The sequence below is a fragment of the Hyperoodon ampullatus genome (genome assembly GCF_949752795.1).
Source record: "Hyperoodon ampullatus genome assembly, chromosome: X".
NCBI lineage: Eukaryota > Metazoa > Chordata > Mammalia > Artiodactyla > Ziphiidae > Hyperoodon > Hyperoodon ampullatus.
Genome location: NC_136913.1, coordinates 102,638,391 through 102,658,002, shown reverse-complemented (window position 1 = coordinate 102,658,002; position 19,612 = coordinate 102,638,391). Strand labels below are relative to the sequence as shown.

The window sequence follows — 19,612 nt, the reverse complement described above, 5'->3', positions numbered from 1 at the left end:
TGTTCATTGCAGCACTATTTACAATAGCCAGGTCATGGAAGCAACCTAAATGCCCATCGACAGATGAATGGATAAAGAAGATGTGACACATATATACAATGGAATATTACTCAGCCCTAAAAAGGAATGAAATTGGGTCATTTGTTGAGACGTGGATGGATCTAGAGACTGTCATACAGAGTGAAGTAAGTCAGAAAGAGAAAAACAAATATCGTATATTAACGCATATACGTGGAATCTAGAAAAATGGTACAGATGAACCGGTTTGCAGGACAGAAATAGAGACACAGATGTAGGGAGCAAACGTATGGACACCAAGGGGGGAAAGTGGCGGGGGGTGGTGGTGGTGGTGGTGGGATGAATTGGGTGATTGGGATTGACATGTATACACTAATATGTATAAAATCGATGACTAATAAGAACCTGCTGTATAAAAAATATATATAATTAAATTAAAAAATAAAAAAATCCTAGGCTCTAAAGAAAGGAAATGATGAAAGATTAATTTAGAAAAGAAAGAAAATTTTAACAAATTTTGTAGATATAGTCACAAACATGAAATGTAAGTTGTTTTGTGGGGAACTAAACTACTTTTTTTTTTTTTTTTTTTGCAGTACACAGCCCTCTCACTGTTGTGGCCTCTCCCGTTGTGGAGCACAGGCTCCGGACACGCAGGCTCAGCGGCCCTGGCTCATGGGCACAGCCGCTCTGCGGCATGTGGGATCTTCCTGGACCGGGGCACGAACCCGTGTCCCCTGCATCGGCAGGCGGAGTCTCAACCACTTTGCCACCAGGGAAGCCCTAAACTAGTTTTTAACCCTGGGAATGATTTAAGTTTCCTTTTGAGAGGTAGATACCAATCACTCAGACATTGTTGATGGGAATGTAAAATGGTACAGCCACTCTAGAAAATAGTTTGGCAGGTTTTTTTATGAAACTAGATATGCAATTCCCATATGATCCAGCAATTACACGCTAAGGCATTTATTCCAGGGAACTGAAATGTGATGTTCACATAAAAACCTGAATATGAATATTTATAGTAGTTTTATTCATACTCGCAAAAAATTGGAAACACTTGAGATATCCTTCAATTAAACAAACCAATACATCCGTATCATGGAACACTACTCAGCAAGAAAAGGGAATGAACTATTGATACACACAACAGCTTGGATGGATCTCCAGGGTATTAGGCAGAGGCTAAAAAAGATAAAGTCAGCCTCAGACAGTTATATGCTGTATGATTCCATTCCAGTTACATTCTCGAAATGACAGAGGTTAGAGACTTGGGGGAGAGGAGTGTGGGGAGAGGGTGTGCAGCAGGGAGGTGGGTGTAGCTATAAAAGGGCAACTCAAGGGATCCTTGTGGTAATGGAGCTATTCTGTATCCACGCATATGATAAAACTGCATAGACCTACACACACACACACACACACACCCCAAATAACTGGATGAAACACCAGTGAAATTTGAATAAGGTCAGTGGACTGTACCAATGTCAATTTTCTGGTTTTAATATTGCACTCTGGTTATACGAGATGTCACCATTGGAAGAAACTGGGTGAAGGGTAGATGAGATCTCTTTGTATATATTTTTGCAATCTAATTTTGCGGATCTATAATTTTTTTAACATTTTTGTTGGAGTATAATTGCTTTACAATGGTGTGTTAGTTTCTGCTTTACAACAAAGTGAGTCAGCTATATGTATACATATGTCCCCATATCCGCTCCCTCTTGCGTCTCCCTCCCACCCTCCCTATCCCACCCCTCTAGGTGGTCACAAAGCACCGAGCTGATCTCCCTGTGCTATGTGACTGCTTCCCACTAGCTAGCTATTTTACATTTGGTAGTGTATATATGTCCATATACACACTACCACTCTCTCACTTTGTCCCAGCTTACCCTTCCCCCTCCCTGTGTCCTCAAGTCCATTCTCTAGTAGGTCTACATCTTTATTCCCGTCTTGCCCCTAGGTTCTTCATGACCATTTTTTTTTAGGTTCCATATATATGTGTTAGCATACAATGGAATATTACTGAGCCATAAAAAGAAACGAAACTGAGTTATTTGTAGTGAGGTGGATGGACCTAGAGTCTGTCATACAGAGTGAAGTAAGTCAGAAAGAGAAAAACAAATACCGTATGCTAACACATATATATGGAATCTATAATTATTTTTTAAGAGTTTGTTTTTTTTTTTAAATGAGACACCAAAAGCAGATACATTTTCCAATGAAGCAATGTGTAGAAAAGAATAGGCTGGTCCGTTTTTGGGTTTAACTAGGTTAGGTGCAAAGGCTCCCAACGCAATCACAGTCAGTCCCTCTCCAGTAAGTCTCCTGTGCATACTCACCAATAGTAGAGAGTATAGTTAGTGTCAGGATTTGTATTCCTTCCAGGGAGCCAAGCGCACTTCATGTAGCTCAGGTTATACCAAATGCATCGTAGCTCAGTAACAGCGGACTCAGGATCGCCTGGAATATGCAGCCATGAGTTTAGGACCCTTGTCTCCTTGCCCTGCGAGCTGGCCAGTCACTAGGGGCTAGGGGATGGCAAGCGTGCTTCCAGCTGCTTCTCCGGAAAGCTAATCCCTAACTTCTCACCCCATTTGACCCAGAAGGCACCCAGGCGGAAGAAAACCCAAATCTAACTTGTTCACAACTTTCTCTCTTTACTATCACTGAGGGACCCTAACTCCTGTATTCCTAACTGGAGAGAGAGTCTGAAGGTCAAATAATATTTCAGTCATAGGAAATGACTATGGAATTTCCCAAATGAACGTGAAAATATAAACAACCATTATATCTACCTGTCTTTAAAAAAAAAACAAGTGTTCTGAGTTATAATTTACCTTGTCTTTTGAGCAATACTGACACACCTCGTTTTAAAAATTAAACAAACCTTCCTCCTGAGGCAATTTGGGGAAAGGTAAGTAAAACGTAACTCTTCGTAGTTGTCTATTGGGGCTATGGCCTTAGGAGCCCTAAAATCTTGATGATCTGAAATCTCCACCTTTATAAAGCCTTTTAAGTTAAGACATCACATCTCTAAATTAAATGCCTATGTTTAAAATTCAAACCTGTTATCCCTCGTGTTCCTTAAAGGCGTACTGTGCTGAGCCATCACCACCCACCTTTTCGTCATAATACAATTTAGTTTCTTTCAGATTATTAAACTCCTCAAGAAACGAGCATGGGGGGGGTAACTTGCTGTAAACCATGCTCCCAGCCTCCTAGCAGTACTGAATTTTATAACTTTACAAATATTACTTCATATACTTTTGATCTGTGCATACAGAGAGAATGGTCTAGAAAACAAGTCATGTAGTGTTAAGGTTTGGAGGTAGGAGATGGGACCTTGCCCAACCTAAGGGCAACATGATATGAATAGATAATATGTATCTAGCATTTACTGTCTGCCAGGCACTATTCTCAGCACCTCATATGTACTGATTGATGTAATCCTTTCAACATTCCTGGGAGGTAAGTACTATCATCATCCCTTTTTACAGGCGAGGAAACTGAAGAGAGAAGGGGCTAAGTGATCTGCCTAAGGTCACACAACTAGAAGCTGGCAGAGCTGAGATTTAAACTTAGACATCTGGGCTCTGGTAGCCCTGCTCTTCCTGAGTATATGCTACTCCCTGCATGTAACATAAGAGCCAGAAGGACACTGGCTGATGGGTGGGAAGGGAGCTGGGGGACAATGATCAACCTGACTACTTGACAGCTTTTTCTAGGCCTAGTCTTGAGTCAGAGCTGGGCCAACATGCCCACTTTCCTCTTTTAACATCTTTCCCCAAATATATCCTGTATATCAATCTAATCTCTCTATATAATGAGTAAGACACTATCAATATTTTCATTTGTTTAAGGCACTGGACCTGGGACCTGAAGATCTACAGCAACTCACTCAGTTCCCTTCTTCCTCACAAAATAGATCAGGGTAATAATACATGCCTTGCTCATTTCACCGAATAAGCTTGAGAAGCTCAATTTAGGGGAGAGGCGTATGTGTGCGCACGCGCGTGTGTGTGTGTGTGTGTGTGTACTTTCCAAATTATTAAGTACTCTATAACTATCAGGCATTGTTATTCAAGTTGTCTGTGAGCTCCTCGAAGGCAGAGATGTTCTGACAGTTATTGGTGTGTTGTCAGCATCTAATACTGGTGCCTGAAAATTATTAGACTCAACAAGTATTTGAAAATTAAATGAATTAATGAACACTGAACATAAGCATATGGATAATTTGGATTTATTCTCTAAATGCCAAGAGACAGTGCTTTTAGCTGTTACCTTCAGGGGGCGAGATGCACTTTTCCACCAAAATGCTAGGCTTTTCACTTTCGTTGGTGCTACACTGGGACCCCACTTGCAGACAAATCCTCTCATTCAGGGGCACTTCTTTTGAACGATAAGTTTCTGGAGCAATTTTCTAAGATAAGGAAATTTAAAAAGGCATTGCAGTAGCAAACACACAGAAATACATTTGTGTAAAGAAAATGGAAAGTTATCAAATGGTATACAGTTCAGTGATTCTCAGCTTCGGGTGATTCTCTTCTCCCATTCCCGGGGGACATTTGTTAATGTCTAAGAACATTTTTAGTTGTCATAATTTGGGAGGGGGCTGCTACTGGCATCTACTGGGTAGAGGCCAAGGATGCTGCCAAACATCCTATAATGCACAAGACAGCCTTCCCTACCCCAACAACAAAAAATTATCCCGCATCAAGTGTCCATAGTGCCACCATTGAGAAACCGTGGTATAGATAAAAGACAGTTTCCCACATTTTCAATGTATAAACATCATGACATTTACTACAAACCTACCATGCTAACACATATGTGTAAGAGCAACTTCAAAGGAAACACAATAAGCTTATCAAAATTCAATTCCAAGTAGATGCAGTATAACATCAAGATCAAGGTAAAAAGGACTGCTTTAAGAATCTGGCAATCCTGGTCACCTCTGAGGAGAGGAAGTAAAGAAGGGGAGCCTGAGGGCTGAGGAGAGACTTTTCAGGAAACACCTTTCTGCACTGTTTGACCATTTTCACTATCTCACATACACATATGAATTATAAGGGTTGATATTATATGCACTGAGTATAGCACGCTCTTATTCTGAAAGGTAGATAAGCTTTGTGGAACCACAGAAAGCCAACTTATACACAGCTTACAGATAACAATCACAAGCCTGGTTATTATGATTTAGAATAATGAGATTAAAGGCTCTTGAGGAAATTAACAATTTCCAAGGTGACAGAGTTGGGATAATTAAGAACAGAGGTGCTTTTAAGCAGAGCTCCAAGGAGCTTCCTGTTTTGCAATAGTTTCTGACTCAAGTTAAAGACAGCCATTTCCTTTTATATACGTGCTGATAGCCATGAAGGGAAGTTTTGTCAGAGTTACCTTTATCTACCACCCTAAGGGGTACTCTGCCATTTCACATGCCTGCTGCCAACTGAGCATGAGGGCAACTGTGAGAGACTCTCAAAACCAGGACACAAGGATGTCCTCTGAGAGGTAGCCAGCAAATCATCAATTAACGAACCACAGCAAAGACATGGGGAAGAAAACAACACTTTGTACAGACTGAACAGCTCTTAGGCCCAGGCAAGACAGCACTCTAAAAAAGGAGTTAGCTGGTCAGCCCTGGAAGAAGAGAAAAAGAAATGTCTGCAAACAAAATTCTGACAGGGAGAAAAGAGAGGGTGATTCAGCTCCATGGACATTGATTATTTTTGTCCCAGCAGCAAAGCCCTGCCCACCCTCAGTGGGGCCTCCAGTTATTCTGAGTCAAGTACATATTCACAACAAATTCCTGATTCCTTGCCAAGAAACCTACTTATCATTTGGCTCTCCATATAGCTGCTGCCTACAGGAATGGAACATACCAATTGTGCCAAGAGAAGGCTCTCGAGAATGCTTCACCATTATAGCTCTCATGGCAAAGTAAGGAAACTGGCCCTTAATTGATGAATGTGTGCTGAGGAAACAAGGATTGTTGGTAATGGTGGCAGGAAAGCTCCGAATGCAAATTTCACCAACCACACAATTTTACTAAGCAAAAGTCCCATATACCCCTGAAGGAGCCACCCTGACCCAAGAATCCTTGATAATTCTTGTGTGGAAGCTGCATTTGCCCTCTGAGGACACCCAGGGGTAAATGTACGGTCAAATGCCATAAATTAGAATCATTATGGAAAAATCCCAGTTCTCTTATTATATTAGATATTGTTCCAGTGAGAGGGCTGAGGAGTTTTATTACACAAGTATTTTTAATAAATGGAATTTCTTAAAGTAAAAACATACTTTAGCACCTAAATCTGAACCTTTTTTAAAAAAAAACTTCATTTTCAAAGTTAATCGGTTATTGATTCAGACACTTTATTAGTTTATTTATTTTGGGCTGCGTTGGGTCTTCATTGCTGCGCGGGTTTTCTCTAGTTGTGGCGAGCGGGGGCTACTCTTTGTTGCGGTGCGCAGGCTTCTCATTGCGGTGGCTTCTCTTGTTGCAGAGCACGGGCTCTAGGCACGCGAGCTTCAGTAGTTGTGGCACGTGGGCTCAGTAGTTGTGGCTCACGGGCTTAGTTGCTCCGCCCCATGTAGGATCTTTCTGGACCAGGGCTTGAACCCGTGGCCCCTGCATTGGCAGGCGGACTCTTAACCACTGTGCCATCAGGGAAGCCCTAAACCTGAACCTTTTGTTTTGGGCATATGAATAAAAAATAACTTAGAAAAGACATGGTAGGGGGAAAGATAAAATACTTTTTAAAAATCTCCTTCAAAGCTCAAGGCAAATAATATTAAATTGGCATGAATAAAGTAGGAACCCCAATTGTCAATGATCGCCAAGTGAAGTGCACCTCTCTGTATCAGACAGGGAACTAAATCCCTCCCAGAAGACCTTGATGAAGTATGTATGATAGCTCCCACGTGACTTTCGGCTGTGGTGACTCATTCCACTGGTAGCTGCTGTATGACATTATGCTCCACCTGTCAGAGAATCTGGGCTACTTTGAAAATTTATCAAAAATCAAGGCCAGAGTCCTGAACCGATCCCTCCCCCTCAAGACCAAAGTTCATTTGGCTAGATTGCAGCTTTCCCAATTGCTAATCCTTTCTCAGAAGGAAAGGGGAGTCAGCTTCAGCTTCAGTCTCTTTGGATGCCTAGACAGAACAACATCCTTTTAATTTATTCACCTAGTAAGACTTGCCTATCTCTTGGTGATGAAAGAGATCTAAAATCTGATGCCAGATCCTTCTTCTAATTGCCAGATTACACATTGCTAAAACAATGGTGAAGGGCAGCCACTTAAGCTAGTCTTGTATTGAATTTTTTTTTTAATCATCTATGGGGCTTCCCTGGTGGCGCAGTGGTTGAGAGTCTGCCTGCCGATGCAGGGGACGCGGGTTCGTGCCCCGGTCCGGGAAGATCCCACATGCCGTGGAGCGGCTGGGGCCATGAGCCATGGCCGCTGAGCCTGCGCGTCTGGAGCCTGTGCTCCGCAACGGGAGAGGCCACAACAGTGAGAGGCCCGCATACCGCAAAAAAAAAAAAAAAAAAAAAACCATCTATGATTCCATATCTCTCATCTTAATGGTCCTCCAATCTGAAGATTGAAAATGACCTCAAGGATTTACCTCATTTAGCAATTTGGGACTGTCAGACAGTCATAAAAGCCCCGTAACATGTACAAACTATCATAATGCCACTGCTTCAACATGCTTCAAAGCATATATACACCCCGGTGTGGTCTGATGACATTAATGCTGTGTCCAAAGGACAGAAAGAGGGAAGGAAAACCACTCCTCCCACTGATTCTCAGTCTCAGGATTGTAAACTTCAAAAAGGTCCAGATAGGAAATCCCCCATCACTGACTGGAAAGAATAATCTGTGTTTATCACAACTGCCACATTGGCAGCCTTCAAAGCTGTCAAATGGCTGGAATAAATGAGCAGGCCTTAGGCAGAGGCCACCCTTTATGGTCTCCATCTGGTCTCTTCAGGGGCAAAACAGAGGGACCAAGATTAAACGATAATATTAGGTTGAACCATATAATATGACCTATAAAGGCAACAATTTCATATGGTTGAATCTAACAACAGTAATAATAATAAAAGCTAACAATTATTGAACACTAACTCTGTGCCAGGTGTATCACAAACATTATCTCCTTTAACAAACACACACCATTCATATGAAGTAGGTACTTTTACTAGCCTTTCCCCCCAGCATTCTACAAACAAGGAAATGGAGGCTCAGGCTCAGATAGGTTAAATGACTTGCCTAAGGCCACAAAACTTGAAAGGGAAAGAGACAAAATTTCAAACCCAATTCTATCTGATTCCACTGCCTCCTAAAGTTACTTTCAAGTCTAAATTTCTGTAACTATACTGAGGAGTTAGCCCCATTTCTAGACTAGCATATCAGCATGTCTACCTGACTGATCCTTGAGCGTGTTTGATGGGCTAATGAATAAGGACATGTTAGAAAGATGGTGACCTCTCCTGCGGGTTTCAGTTAGATACTTAGGTGAGGCACTAAAGGGTCTTTCCTGGAATTTCTCAAGGCTGAACTACCAAAAGTTGCCACTAAGACTCCAACTGTCTAAGGCCCCTCCTTAGGAACAAGAGGAAGCCAACAGTGTGAAAAGGGGAACTGGCCTACCAGAGTTTCACAGGCTTCTGCATTTGGAGGACCTCTTTTAAAACACAAATATTTCTGACCAGCCTCAATTCCTTATCAATCAACACCTAAACTATAATTAACACCTCTGCAGGAAAGCAGGAAGGCAGATTAGCAAGTTTCCCTCTAGAGGAAGAGCCCATTCCACCCTCACTTCATTAAGTTTCCCATACATTATTTTTGGTGGACCAGCAAGCCAGAGATGTGAGTAGAGCCACACTTTACACACGAGGAAATGAAGGCTCAGAGAGGTTAAGGAATTTATCCCAGGCCACCGAGCTAGCTGAATGGTGCACTAACTAGTTCTCCAGACTCTTCCTGCCACCAAACTGCTTGAACATGGTGATTCCACAGTTCACTGAGCCAAAGTACTGTCATTAATAACAACTTCTCATTGGCCTTCTCAAAATCCAGGACAAATTCAACCCCAAACATCCTCCACCTCCCCCACCCACACGCTGAAAGAAGATACAGTCAGTCATCCCTCTTACACCCGAGGGGCATTGGTTCCAGGACCCACCACGGACACCAAAATGAATGGATGCTCAAGTCTTTATTTAAAATGGTGTAGTGTTTGCATATGACCTAGGCACATCCTCTCCTATATTTTACATCACTCTAAATTACTTATAATACCTAGTGCAACGTAAATGATATGTAAATAGTTGCCAGTACGAGGCATTCAAGTTTTGCTTTTTGGAATTTTCTGGAATTTTTTTTCCCTAATATTTTCCATCTGCAGTTGGCTGAATCCACAGGTGCAGAACCCAAGGACTGTATAAAGATATAAAACAGTTCTGAACAGACGATATGATGCTTTGAGGAACCTGTCAATTAGCAGGGGCTACAAACCAATAAGGCTCAAAGGGAACTTCCATTGAATAAGACTATCATAAAGAATCCAAAATTATCCAATCTTGTTAACAAAAATTCACTGAAATTGGTCACACATCCGACTGGAAAGGCTGAAAGTTTCTCTCATTTTTCCCCAAGCATCAGGGAACTGTCTGGTCAACCCCACCTGCCACTGACATCTTATTTTTTCATTTTCCATATGGCCATTTACTTCTGCATCACATAGTTCTTGCATATCTATCTGTGCATGTGATTAGTGAGATGGTAAATGTGAAAATTCCCTGAGAAATGGAAAGTGTTATATAAATACAAGGCTTCAGGCAGCAACACAGAAACCAATGTTAACATAATGAATTATTCACTGGGTGCCTACAGGAACCAACTTTAACATAATTCATTATTTACTGAGTGCCTAGTATCTCCTAAAAGAGTAATAATCTCAACTGTATTTGATTGGCAAATATTTTCTAATGTTCAATTTTGTCAACAGTTGTTTCCATAATTTTCCCAGTTAAAAACTTCGGACACAAGTCAAAAATAAAAATCCCACTTTGAAGTAAGATTAGAATTTGGCTTATTCTTAGCTCCAACTCACAGTGTTCACTTTACCTTATCAATGCAGTATGTTCCAGAAAACTTACCTTATCTTGTTTGTTGCCAAAATGACTAAAATACTTTAGACTACAATTCGGGCTGGCTCCCTCAGGAGGATTCCATGTCCATGTGACTGTGCAGAGGTTTTCAACAGACACACTCAAATTCGTCACAGGTGGCTGAGTTTCTGTTCAAATCAAGCACAAGAAATAAATTTATCCAGAGCAGCCAGTGTTTTCAGTGGTTAATTTAATCCATTCCTCCAAGTCCTGGAGACCAAGAATCATAAACCTGAGTTATCAAGAGCTAACATTTATTGAGCCAGGCAGCATTCTAAGTGCTCTCCACATGTTAATCTCAATCCTCACAACCTTATGAGACAGGGACTCTCAGCCTCATGTAAAGATGAGGCGACTGAGGCACAGGGACATTGAGTCACTGGCCCCATATCCCACGGCCAGTCAATGGCAGAGCTGAGGTGCAAACCCAGAAAGTGTGGCTCACACGCCGCATTCTTTTTTTTTTTTTTTTTCGTGGTATGCGGGCCTCTCACTGTTGTGGCCTCTCCCGTTGCGGAGCACAGGCCCAGGACGCACAGGCTCAGCGGCCATGGCTCACGGGCCCAGCCGCTCCGCGGCATGTGGGATCCTCCCGGACCGGGGCATGTGGGATCCCCCCGGACCGGGGCACGAACCCATGTCCCCTGCATCGGCAGGTGGACTCTCAACCACTGCACCACCAGGGAAGCCCCCCAGGCTGCATGCTTAACCACTTGCTATAGTGTGAACACAGAGGAGAGTATATTCTTAAATGTCCAAGTTTTCCTCCGGTGGGTATTTGGGGTCCCCTACACTGCGTGCCCAGGCCCACTCAATACAGACAGGTCAATCCCAGCAGTTCTGCGGGTGAGTTTAAGCGGCTCATCTTTAATCGTGCTTGCTAACGTGACCTGGCAATTGTTCTTATAACTTTTCCAAAGTAGTACTGAGAAAGAGATCTAACAACCCTGTTGCTCCCCTGAGGTCTGACACTAAACAACTGGAACTGTAGCTTTGACAAATCTGAAGAGGGATGAAAAGAGGAGAAACTGTGAACCAGTGTCTTAAAAAATGTGTTTCATTTTGAGAAAACCCACCACTGTCTCCACCAAATATTTACTGGCTCTATTATCTTGGACCCAGCTTTAGGATCAGGGATAGGAGTTTTCATGCTTCTGCCAAATGCAGGGAAGCACATATAGAGGAGGGAAAGGAAACATCATTTCAAACTTTCCCGAGAACTTCTCCTGAGGCCAGGACTACCAAAATCGTCCCCCGGAAACTGGATGAGGGCTCCTCTGTCCTACCTTTGCAACTTTTCTGTAAGTCGAAATTTATTCCAAAATAAAGCTTATTAAACTAATTTTAAAAACAATCCCCCCAAATTGTCTAAAGTGGCAAACTTAATCATTATTAATTACTTAAGGACTACAGGCTCTAGGCGCACGGGCTTCAGTAGTTGTGGCGCACGGGCTTCAGTAGTTGTGGCACACGGGCTCAGTAGTTGTGGCTCGTGGGCTCTAGAGCGCAGGCTCAGTAGTTGTGGCACACGGGCTTAGTTGCTCCATGGCATGTGGGATCTTCCCGGACCAGGGCTCGAACCCATGTCCCCTGCATTGGCAGGTGGATTCTTAACTACTGCGCCACCAGGGAAGTCCTGTAACACCTCTCTTAATCATCCCGATCACACTAATGTGCTCTGCTGGGCCCCGTGAGCCAGGCAGACCTACAGCAGTAAGGCACGGGCCTGGACAGAAGGCGTGCACAGCACATCTTTCTAGTGACCACCTCCAACCCTCGATCCCTGCGTTGCTTCGCACTCCAGTGATTCCCCACACTCAGTCAAGTCTCCCTGCTGGCTTCTCCTCCAGGGTCACTTCCCTCACGCTGCGCCCCACTCAGCTTCAAGGGCAAATGAAGCCCTTCCGCCTGGACTGATTTTGCCAATGCACCCTCCTGCCAAGCTGGGTTCCTCGCTGAGCACAAAAGGGTACCCTCACCCTTACCTCTGGGCCTCTGTAGCTGCTATTCCCCCCAACTGGGAATAACTTCTCCTCCACCTACTCAAATGTCACCCACCCTAAAAGTCTAGCTCAAACTTTAGCTCTTCCACGACACTCCCAGCCCTCAGTTTCCCCTCTTCTGAACGCCTACAGTACTTATTGTTTGGACTACACAGTCTGGCAATTATAAAGCAAGTCTCCAATACATGATCATTCACTTCATACCAATGGCCTGTACATACCTGCATGGGTACCCACCAGTCCTGCCCTGCTACTCTGGGAGGGGCCCAGCTCCTCTCCCAGCCAAGGACTCCCTTCACTTCTGCAGAGAGAGGCACTGAATACAGTGGTTAGGAGCACGGCCTCTGGAACCAGGCTGCCAGGGTCGGAAGCCTAGCTCCTCCACTCTATCACCTACGAGAGCTCTGGGCCTTGCTGTGCCTCAGCTTCCTCACATACAAAACAGGACTAATAACAGCACCTACAGGAGGGTTTTGTGTAAAAATTAAATGAAATAGTTCAAGTGGAAAACTTAGAACGCTGCCCAGCAGAGTAAACACTATATAAATGCTAGTTGTTATTAAGACATGCCACAATGTGGGCTACCAATCTAAACAGACTAAACTGGTAACCTAATCTTTTATAAACACTCAAAAGATTAGCGCTGGAAGAGCCCTTAAAACTTATGGAGTTCAACCTCCTGTCACAGATGAGAAAGCTGCTGTACAAGGGAGGGGAAATGACAAGCCCTGAAGTCCCACACCTGGGAAATGTCAGACCACTAACACTCAAGTCCCCTGACTGTTTTTTCTCTTTTTTTTTTTTTTTTTACCATGCAATTCTATCAATATTTCCAATGGGAAAAAAAGTTTTTCTATTTCTAAGTAACCAAGCTACTAATGAACTTCTGTGACAAAACTGATTAAGTTGGGGGTTGCCAGTATTACTAGAGGGCCAGCTGTTTGTTGTTCCAGGTGCGTGGGGGGAGGAAGTCTGTAGGAGGGAGGGCGTTAGAGTAGCGCTGTGAAAATCAGGAGACTAATGAGATGGGTGACCCCCTCCCTTCTCTGGACTGCAGCTGCCCCATATGATTACGGGAATCAGATCCCCTCAAGTGAACTGGGGGCAACCATTACGCAGTATACTCTAAGGTTCTAAGCCAACCTACAGAGCCTGGCTCAGTACTAAGCAAGGCAGGCACTTGAATCATTGACTGTCAAACTTCAAACCTCCCTCAAGTCTCTACTCAAATGCCACCTTTTCAGTGGAAGTCTTCCTACTCCACCCTATTTACAATGGCAAACCCCTTCCCTGCTTTGTTTTTCTCCATAGTACTTATCGCCATCTGACATACCTTATACTTTACTCCCCCGCCCCCCCGGCCCCTTCCTCTGACTGCCAACAGCATATAAACTCCAAAGGGCAGGGACTTAACCTGTTTTGCTCACGGCTCCACTCTCTGCCCCTAGAACACTGCCCAGCACAGAGGAGACTGTGCATACGTTTTGTTGACTGAAACGATAGAGGCCATGGAGGTTTCTAATCAACATTTCAACTTGGGTTTCAAAGCACCACACACTGGTTGAAAATGCAATAAACAAATTGTGGGTGTTTGTGTCAATGTGACAATAAAACCTATCGAATTGGGGGCTAGAATTTGGAGCTACTCTCGTCACCAAAAATGTCCAGAAGGCCGCTCATGGCAAAGCTGGCCGTGAGGAATTCATTAGCCCTCAACTTTTCACAGTAACTCTGGTTGATTAATTTAAATTGCCGCACCAGGGTGAGGGGTATACGAGAACTCTCTACACTATCTTTGCAACTTTTCTGCCAATCGAAAATTATTCCAAAATATAAAGGTTAATAAAGGAAAGGGGAAAAAAGGCATCCACGTGGATGCTGCTCCGAGATTCCCACTGGATTTCTTGGAAGCCAGAGGTGGCCGCGACCCTCGCGTCCTTTTCCTACAGGGACTAGGAGCTTTAGAGGTTCCCTTCGACTCCCACCCCCTCGCTGGACCGGCCGCGCAAGAAGCCCCGGCGCGTCCCAGCTCGTCCGGACCTCGCTCGCCGTCCCCGCGGCCTGCCGGCCCCTCATCCCCTCCCGGGGGCACCGGCGACATTCCCGCTCCCGACCCCGCGGCCCTCCGATGCCACGGACTCGTTTCGGCCCCGGGCCCCGGCGCTAGGCTCCTCGGCGCTTCCCGACGGCCTAGGGAAGTGTGGCGACACGTCGTCGTCGTCCGGCCCCGCCGCCACCCCCGCCGCCCGGGATCTGGGAAAGACCGGCCGCTCCGGCTCCCCCACCTCTAGCCGGGCGAGGGAGGCGGCGGCGGCCGCGGGCGCGGGGCGTCGTGGGGACGGCCCCCGGCGCCCACCCCCGCCGCGGCGGCCTCGGAGCGCCCCTGCTGGCCTCTCGGCCGCGACCCCCGCCGCCCCGGGCCCCGGGGGCCGCACTCACCCGCGGGCGCGGCCACCCCGCCGCCGCCGGCGCAGAGCAGCAGCGCCCACAGCGCGCAAAGCCGCGCCGGGCTCTCCATGCAGTCCCTCGCTCGGAGCCCGGCCGGGCTCCAGCCGCGGCAGTCTCCGCCTTCTTCGCTCCCTCTCCCACTTCCCGGCTCCGCCGCCCTGGAGGCCGGGGGCCGTCGCAGACTGGAAGGGCCGCCCCGCCCACAGGCCGCAGGTAACCCCAGGCGGTCAGCGAGGGCAGAGGGGCGGGGCGCCCGCGGCTCCCGCGGCGCGACGCCTGGCCCCGCGGCAGCCGAGCCGCCACCACGCCCCCGGAGTCCGATCGTGGGCCAGACAGAACTTCCCCGACCGTGTTGCTACGCGGCCCCCGCGCCGCCCGGCCCGGTGCTGGCTGTGCAACCTGGCTGAGCCTCGGACAGGCCCGGGGCTGTGCCCTGCCAGGCACCGGGGCAGGGCGGTCTCGGGGAAGGAGCCTTGGCCTGGGAGTCTGGAGACGAGGCTTCCAATTGTTGGCCTCTGAGCCCTTGTTTCCTAAATTCTGACTCCGGGCTTAGTAAACCCAGGCCTGACCTCACAGGGAGGACTTGGAAGACCAAGGAGGGGACTTGGCGGGAGTGTGCTTTGTCAACGGGACAAAAGGTATATTTGAAAGCAGGTGAGACATAATGTTGAGTCGAAGAAAAAAAAGAAAAAAAGAAAAATTCTAAATATGAGGGACAGTGCCATACTATGTACTTCGATTTTTCAAAGCTCACAAAGAACTTTCTTCATCTTTCTTTTTGATAGATATATATTGAGAGACGGAAAGTGAGCGGGAAGGATACACATTGAATACGTTGAAAGTGGGTGACTATGAAGATTAATGACGCTGAGGGTGGAGGAAAACGGGAACCCTTTAGTGTCCTGTGCCTGCTGTAACAAATTACCACAAATTTAGTGACTTAAAACAACCCAGCTCCATTATATTAGAGTTCTGGAAGTCAGAAGTCTCACTGGGCTAAAATCTAGGTGTAGGCAGAGCTGCATTCCTTCTGGAGGTTCTAAGGGAGAATCTATTTCCTTGCCTTTTCCAGCTTCTAGAGACTGCCTACATTCCTTGGCTCGTTCCTGTACCACTCAGACCCCTGAGGCTTCCCTTGTCACATACTCTGACCTTCCTGCCTTCCTTTTACATTTATAAAAACCCTTGTGATTTGATTGGACCTACCAGATACAGAGAAGGAACTAGTGGTTGGGGGAGCCATAAAGGGGTGGGGGAGTGGGAGGTACAAACTACTGGGTGTAGATAGGCTGTAAGGATGTATTCTACAACACGGGGAGTATGGCCAATATTCTGTAATAGATGTAAACGGAGTGTAACCTTTTTAAATTGTGTACAAATTTGAAAAAATTGGGGGGTGGGGGGTTTCCCTGGTGGTCCGGTGGTAAAGAGTCCGCCTTCCAGTGCAGGGGACGCAAGTTCGATCCCTGGTCGGGGAACTAAGATCCCACATGCCTGCGGGGAAACTAAGGCTGCGCGCCACAACTACTGGGTTCAAGCACCTCAACTAGAGAGAAGCCCACGTGCGCAGCGAAGATCCCGCATGCCGCAACTAAGACCTGATGCAGCCAAAAATAAATTTTTAAAAAAATTTTTAAGGAAAAAAATAGATTTGGACCTACCAGATAATCCATGATAATCTCCCTATCTCAAAATCCTTGATTAATAACTAATAAGAACCTACTGTATAGCACAGGGAACTCTACTCAATATTCTGTAATGACCTATATGGGAAAAGAATCTGAAAAAGAGTGGATATATGTATACGTATAACTGATTCACTTTGCTGTACACCTGAAACTAACACAACATTGTAAATCAACTATACTCCAATAAAAATGAATTTTGAAAAATCCTTGATTTAATCACACCTGCAGCGTCACTTGTGCCATATAAGGTAACAAACATATTCACAGTTGTCTGGGATTAGGTCATGTACACCATTGGGGGGGCGATTATTCTGGCACTATCCTCCCCAGAAAAGTGTCATATCTGGATGGATGATGAGACCCACTAACTAGGGTGTATTTTGGTTGAATTAAGCCAATGGACACACATGAAATCTTTTGCAAAAATATAACAATAAAATTGCAGATAATACACCTAGTCTAGACCCTACTCAAAGAGCCTGGGGATGTTTAACCTATCCGAAACAAAGGCCTCACTCTTGGAATTAAGGCCCTCAGGTTCAATAAATATTATTGTCCTTCTAGAAACTGCAGTAGACACTCATTAAAAGCAGGCCCTGCCAACAAAGAGCTGCAGCCAGTGTGAGGGGCGATCATAAGGGCAAGAACAGGGAACTGTGGGACACAAAGAAGGGACAACCTATGGGAGGGCAGAGTCAGGAGAGGCTTCTAGAAGGCAGGCCTGCCCGCGCTGAGTTTTGAGATACTGAGTCTTGCACTCCAAAGTTCAGAATGAATCCTTGCCTGTGTATATTACCAAACAAAATAATGTTTATGAAAACACTGTGTACACTATTGAATCCAGCAGAACTGAGAGAGATTACTATTATTTCTAAGTCGCCCCACAAATAGGCTAGCCACTCTCTAACCTAAGACCTCCCCTTCCCCATCACCACACACATACACTTGTTGACATTTGCTATAAACATTATACAATAAGTTTATAATAATGTTTCCAAAATGATTATGTCATCTGCCTTTTAAGAAGTCTCCAGTTGGAACAGGAGCCCCTGGGGACTGGCTGAGTGCCATCGTGGGCACTGCCTGGCATAGACTGAGCAAGTCCTTAATGAAATGAACAGTAATGGCTGCAAACGATTAGAAAAATAAGGGTCACAACTTGTCATTAGCCTTCAGAAAAGGCCCTGAAAATGTGCACATTGTGAGGAAAAACAACCAAGCATGGTGGCATGACCTCGACAGTCCTGGCCTGCTGTCATGGGTAAGACTCTCACAGTCAGTTCCATTTCCTCTAGACCCTAAATGTCATACAACATTTGAAAAAAAGAATTTTTTTTGTAGGGCTAGGTGAGGGTTAGGAATGCTGTTTCTTCAACATCAAACTTTTATTTGTGATCTCTGTGTACTTTTACTCAAAGAACATCTTGACTGAGTTAGGCCACTGCCCCCGCGTGCAAGAAGATGAAGACAGATGCAAGGCTTTCCAGGAACTGTAATAAACAAAGAGCTCTCATTTTGGCTTTGTGTAATCAAAGTCCTGGTGAGTCAACATCAAGTTTAGCTTTAACCTTTAATCCATTGAGCCCTGATGACTTGGGTGTGAGATTCCCAGTTGCAGTTCTTTTCGCTTTGGCTGGTCGTGGCTTGAGTTCTGGGCTGACTGGTCCATCCATTTGGCTTTCTTGATCTTTACCCTTCTCACCAAGGCTTTCTTCTTTTCTGTAAATGGAGTTAGAAAGGGGCACAAACAAGAAAGTATCTGGGGGGAGTGAATGATGTCCCCCTTTCCAAAGTCAGATCTCCTTCCAGCCAGCTAGAGGCCCCCTGCTGAGTTCATAAAGGACACAGGCCCGGGCTTCCCTGGTGGCGCAGTGGTTAAGAATCCACCTGCCAATGCAGGGGACACCGGTTCGAGCCCTGGTCTGGGAAGATCCCACATGCTGCGGAGCAACTAAGCCCATGCGCCACAACTACTGAGCCTGCACTCTAGAGCTCGCGAGCCACAACTACTGAGCCCACGTGCTACAACTACTGAAGCCCGCACGCCTAGAGCCCGTGCTCCGCAACAAGAGAAGCCACCACAGTGAGAAGCCCGCGCACTGCAATGAAGAGTAGCCCCCGCTCGCCACAACTAGAGAAAGCCCGTGCACAGCAACGAAGTCCCAATGCAGCCAAAAATCAATAAATTTTTTTAAAAAAAGGACACAGACCAAGGGCTTAGTCAAGAATTCTGGCTCCTTAGGCAAAAATCTCACAAAAGGTCTTCTACCTTTTACTAAGCGAAACCAGAACAGACCCTCAGCGCCACTGCAATGCAAAGAAAAAAGGGAAGTAGCAAACAGGGAATTTCCCTCCTGACACTAGAGATGGTTCCCAAACAGGGGAGATTTTGCCTCTGCGGGGGAAGCAAAATCTGGAGACATTTTTGGCAGTCACAACTTGAGGGATCTAGTGGGCAGAGGCCAAGGATGCTGTGAAGCATCCAACAATGCACAGGATGGTCCCCCAGAACAGACTTCCCCAGCACAAACTGACAATAATTGAGAAATTCTGAGCTAGCGTACTTTGTTATCTTTTGTACTTTATCCCTACCCAGCCACTGTCCTCATGCCCACCAAAAATCAGTAAGAGATTAATGCTAAAACTTATCCTTGACACCTCCCTTCCCTGTATCTAGTGTACATAGTCTGCCCACCCCACCAATTAGCCATGAGGTCACTTAGATGGGAAAACATCTCTCAGATCTACTCTTTCCCCCTCCTCACCTCCACTGTTCTGTTCAGGTCCTTATCGTCTTGCCCTTATAGATCACAATGGTCTTCAAATCCACCCTCCAGGAGACAGACCTTCCCAACGTGAAAATCTGACCATTTCACTCCCAGCTTAAGCTTCTTCAGTGACACCCCCTCCCCTCAAATGCCACAAAAGTCAGTCCCAACTCCTTTGCCTGCAGGCTTGTTTCTTTGTGACTGATTCCCCAAACTCTCCCCAGCTTTATGTCCAGCCAGACTCCCCAAGTCACTGGGAGCTCTAGCCCTCCTAGCTGCTGGCCACCTTCAGGCTGAATGTCCCTTGCAGGCAGTTTTGTTTGGTTCACATCATGTTTGTATTTATTTAGATGTAGATGTCAGAAATGAAGAAAAAAAATAAACAGGCGATTTTGCATAACCCCCCAGATCTTTAGCTTCTCTTAAGAAACCAGAAGTTCTGATAACACTGGGCCTGCGTTTAACTGTACCAGCTGTCAGAGGGCGCTAAACAGGGCTGCC

General features: G+C 45.6%; 1 protein-coding gene across 2 annotated transcripts in view; it reads right to left on the bottom strand.

Annotated features, from left to right (window-relative positions):
• Nucleotides 1–14,725, bottom strand: part of IL13RA1 (interleukin 13 receptor subunit alpha 1) — a gene marked incomplete at its 5' end in the record, with an annotated part of 62,029 nt that extends 47,304 nt beyond the window's left edge. For both annotated transcript variants that reach the window (XM_079728282.1, XM_079728281.1), the window contains 4 exons: nucleotides 2,358–2,478; nucleotides 4,300–4,438; nucleotides 10,193–10,332; nucleotides 14,647–14,725. In XM_079728282.1, coding sequence (XP_079584408.1) covers nucleotides 2,358–2,478; nucleotides 4,300–4,438; nucleotides 10,193–10,332; nucleotides 14,647–14,725 — 479 coding nt within the window. The remainder of the gene's footprint in view (nucleotides 1–2,357; nucleotides 2,479–4,299; nucleotides 4,439–10,192; nucleotides 10,333–14,646) is intronic.
• Between the last annotated feature and the right edge of the window lie 4,887 nt (nucleotides 14,726–19,612).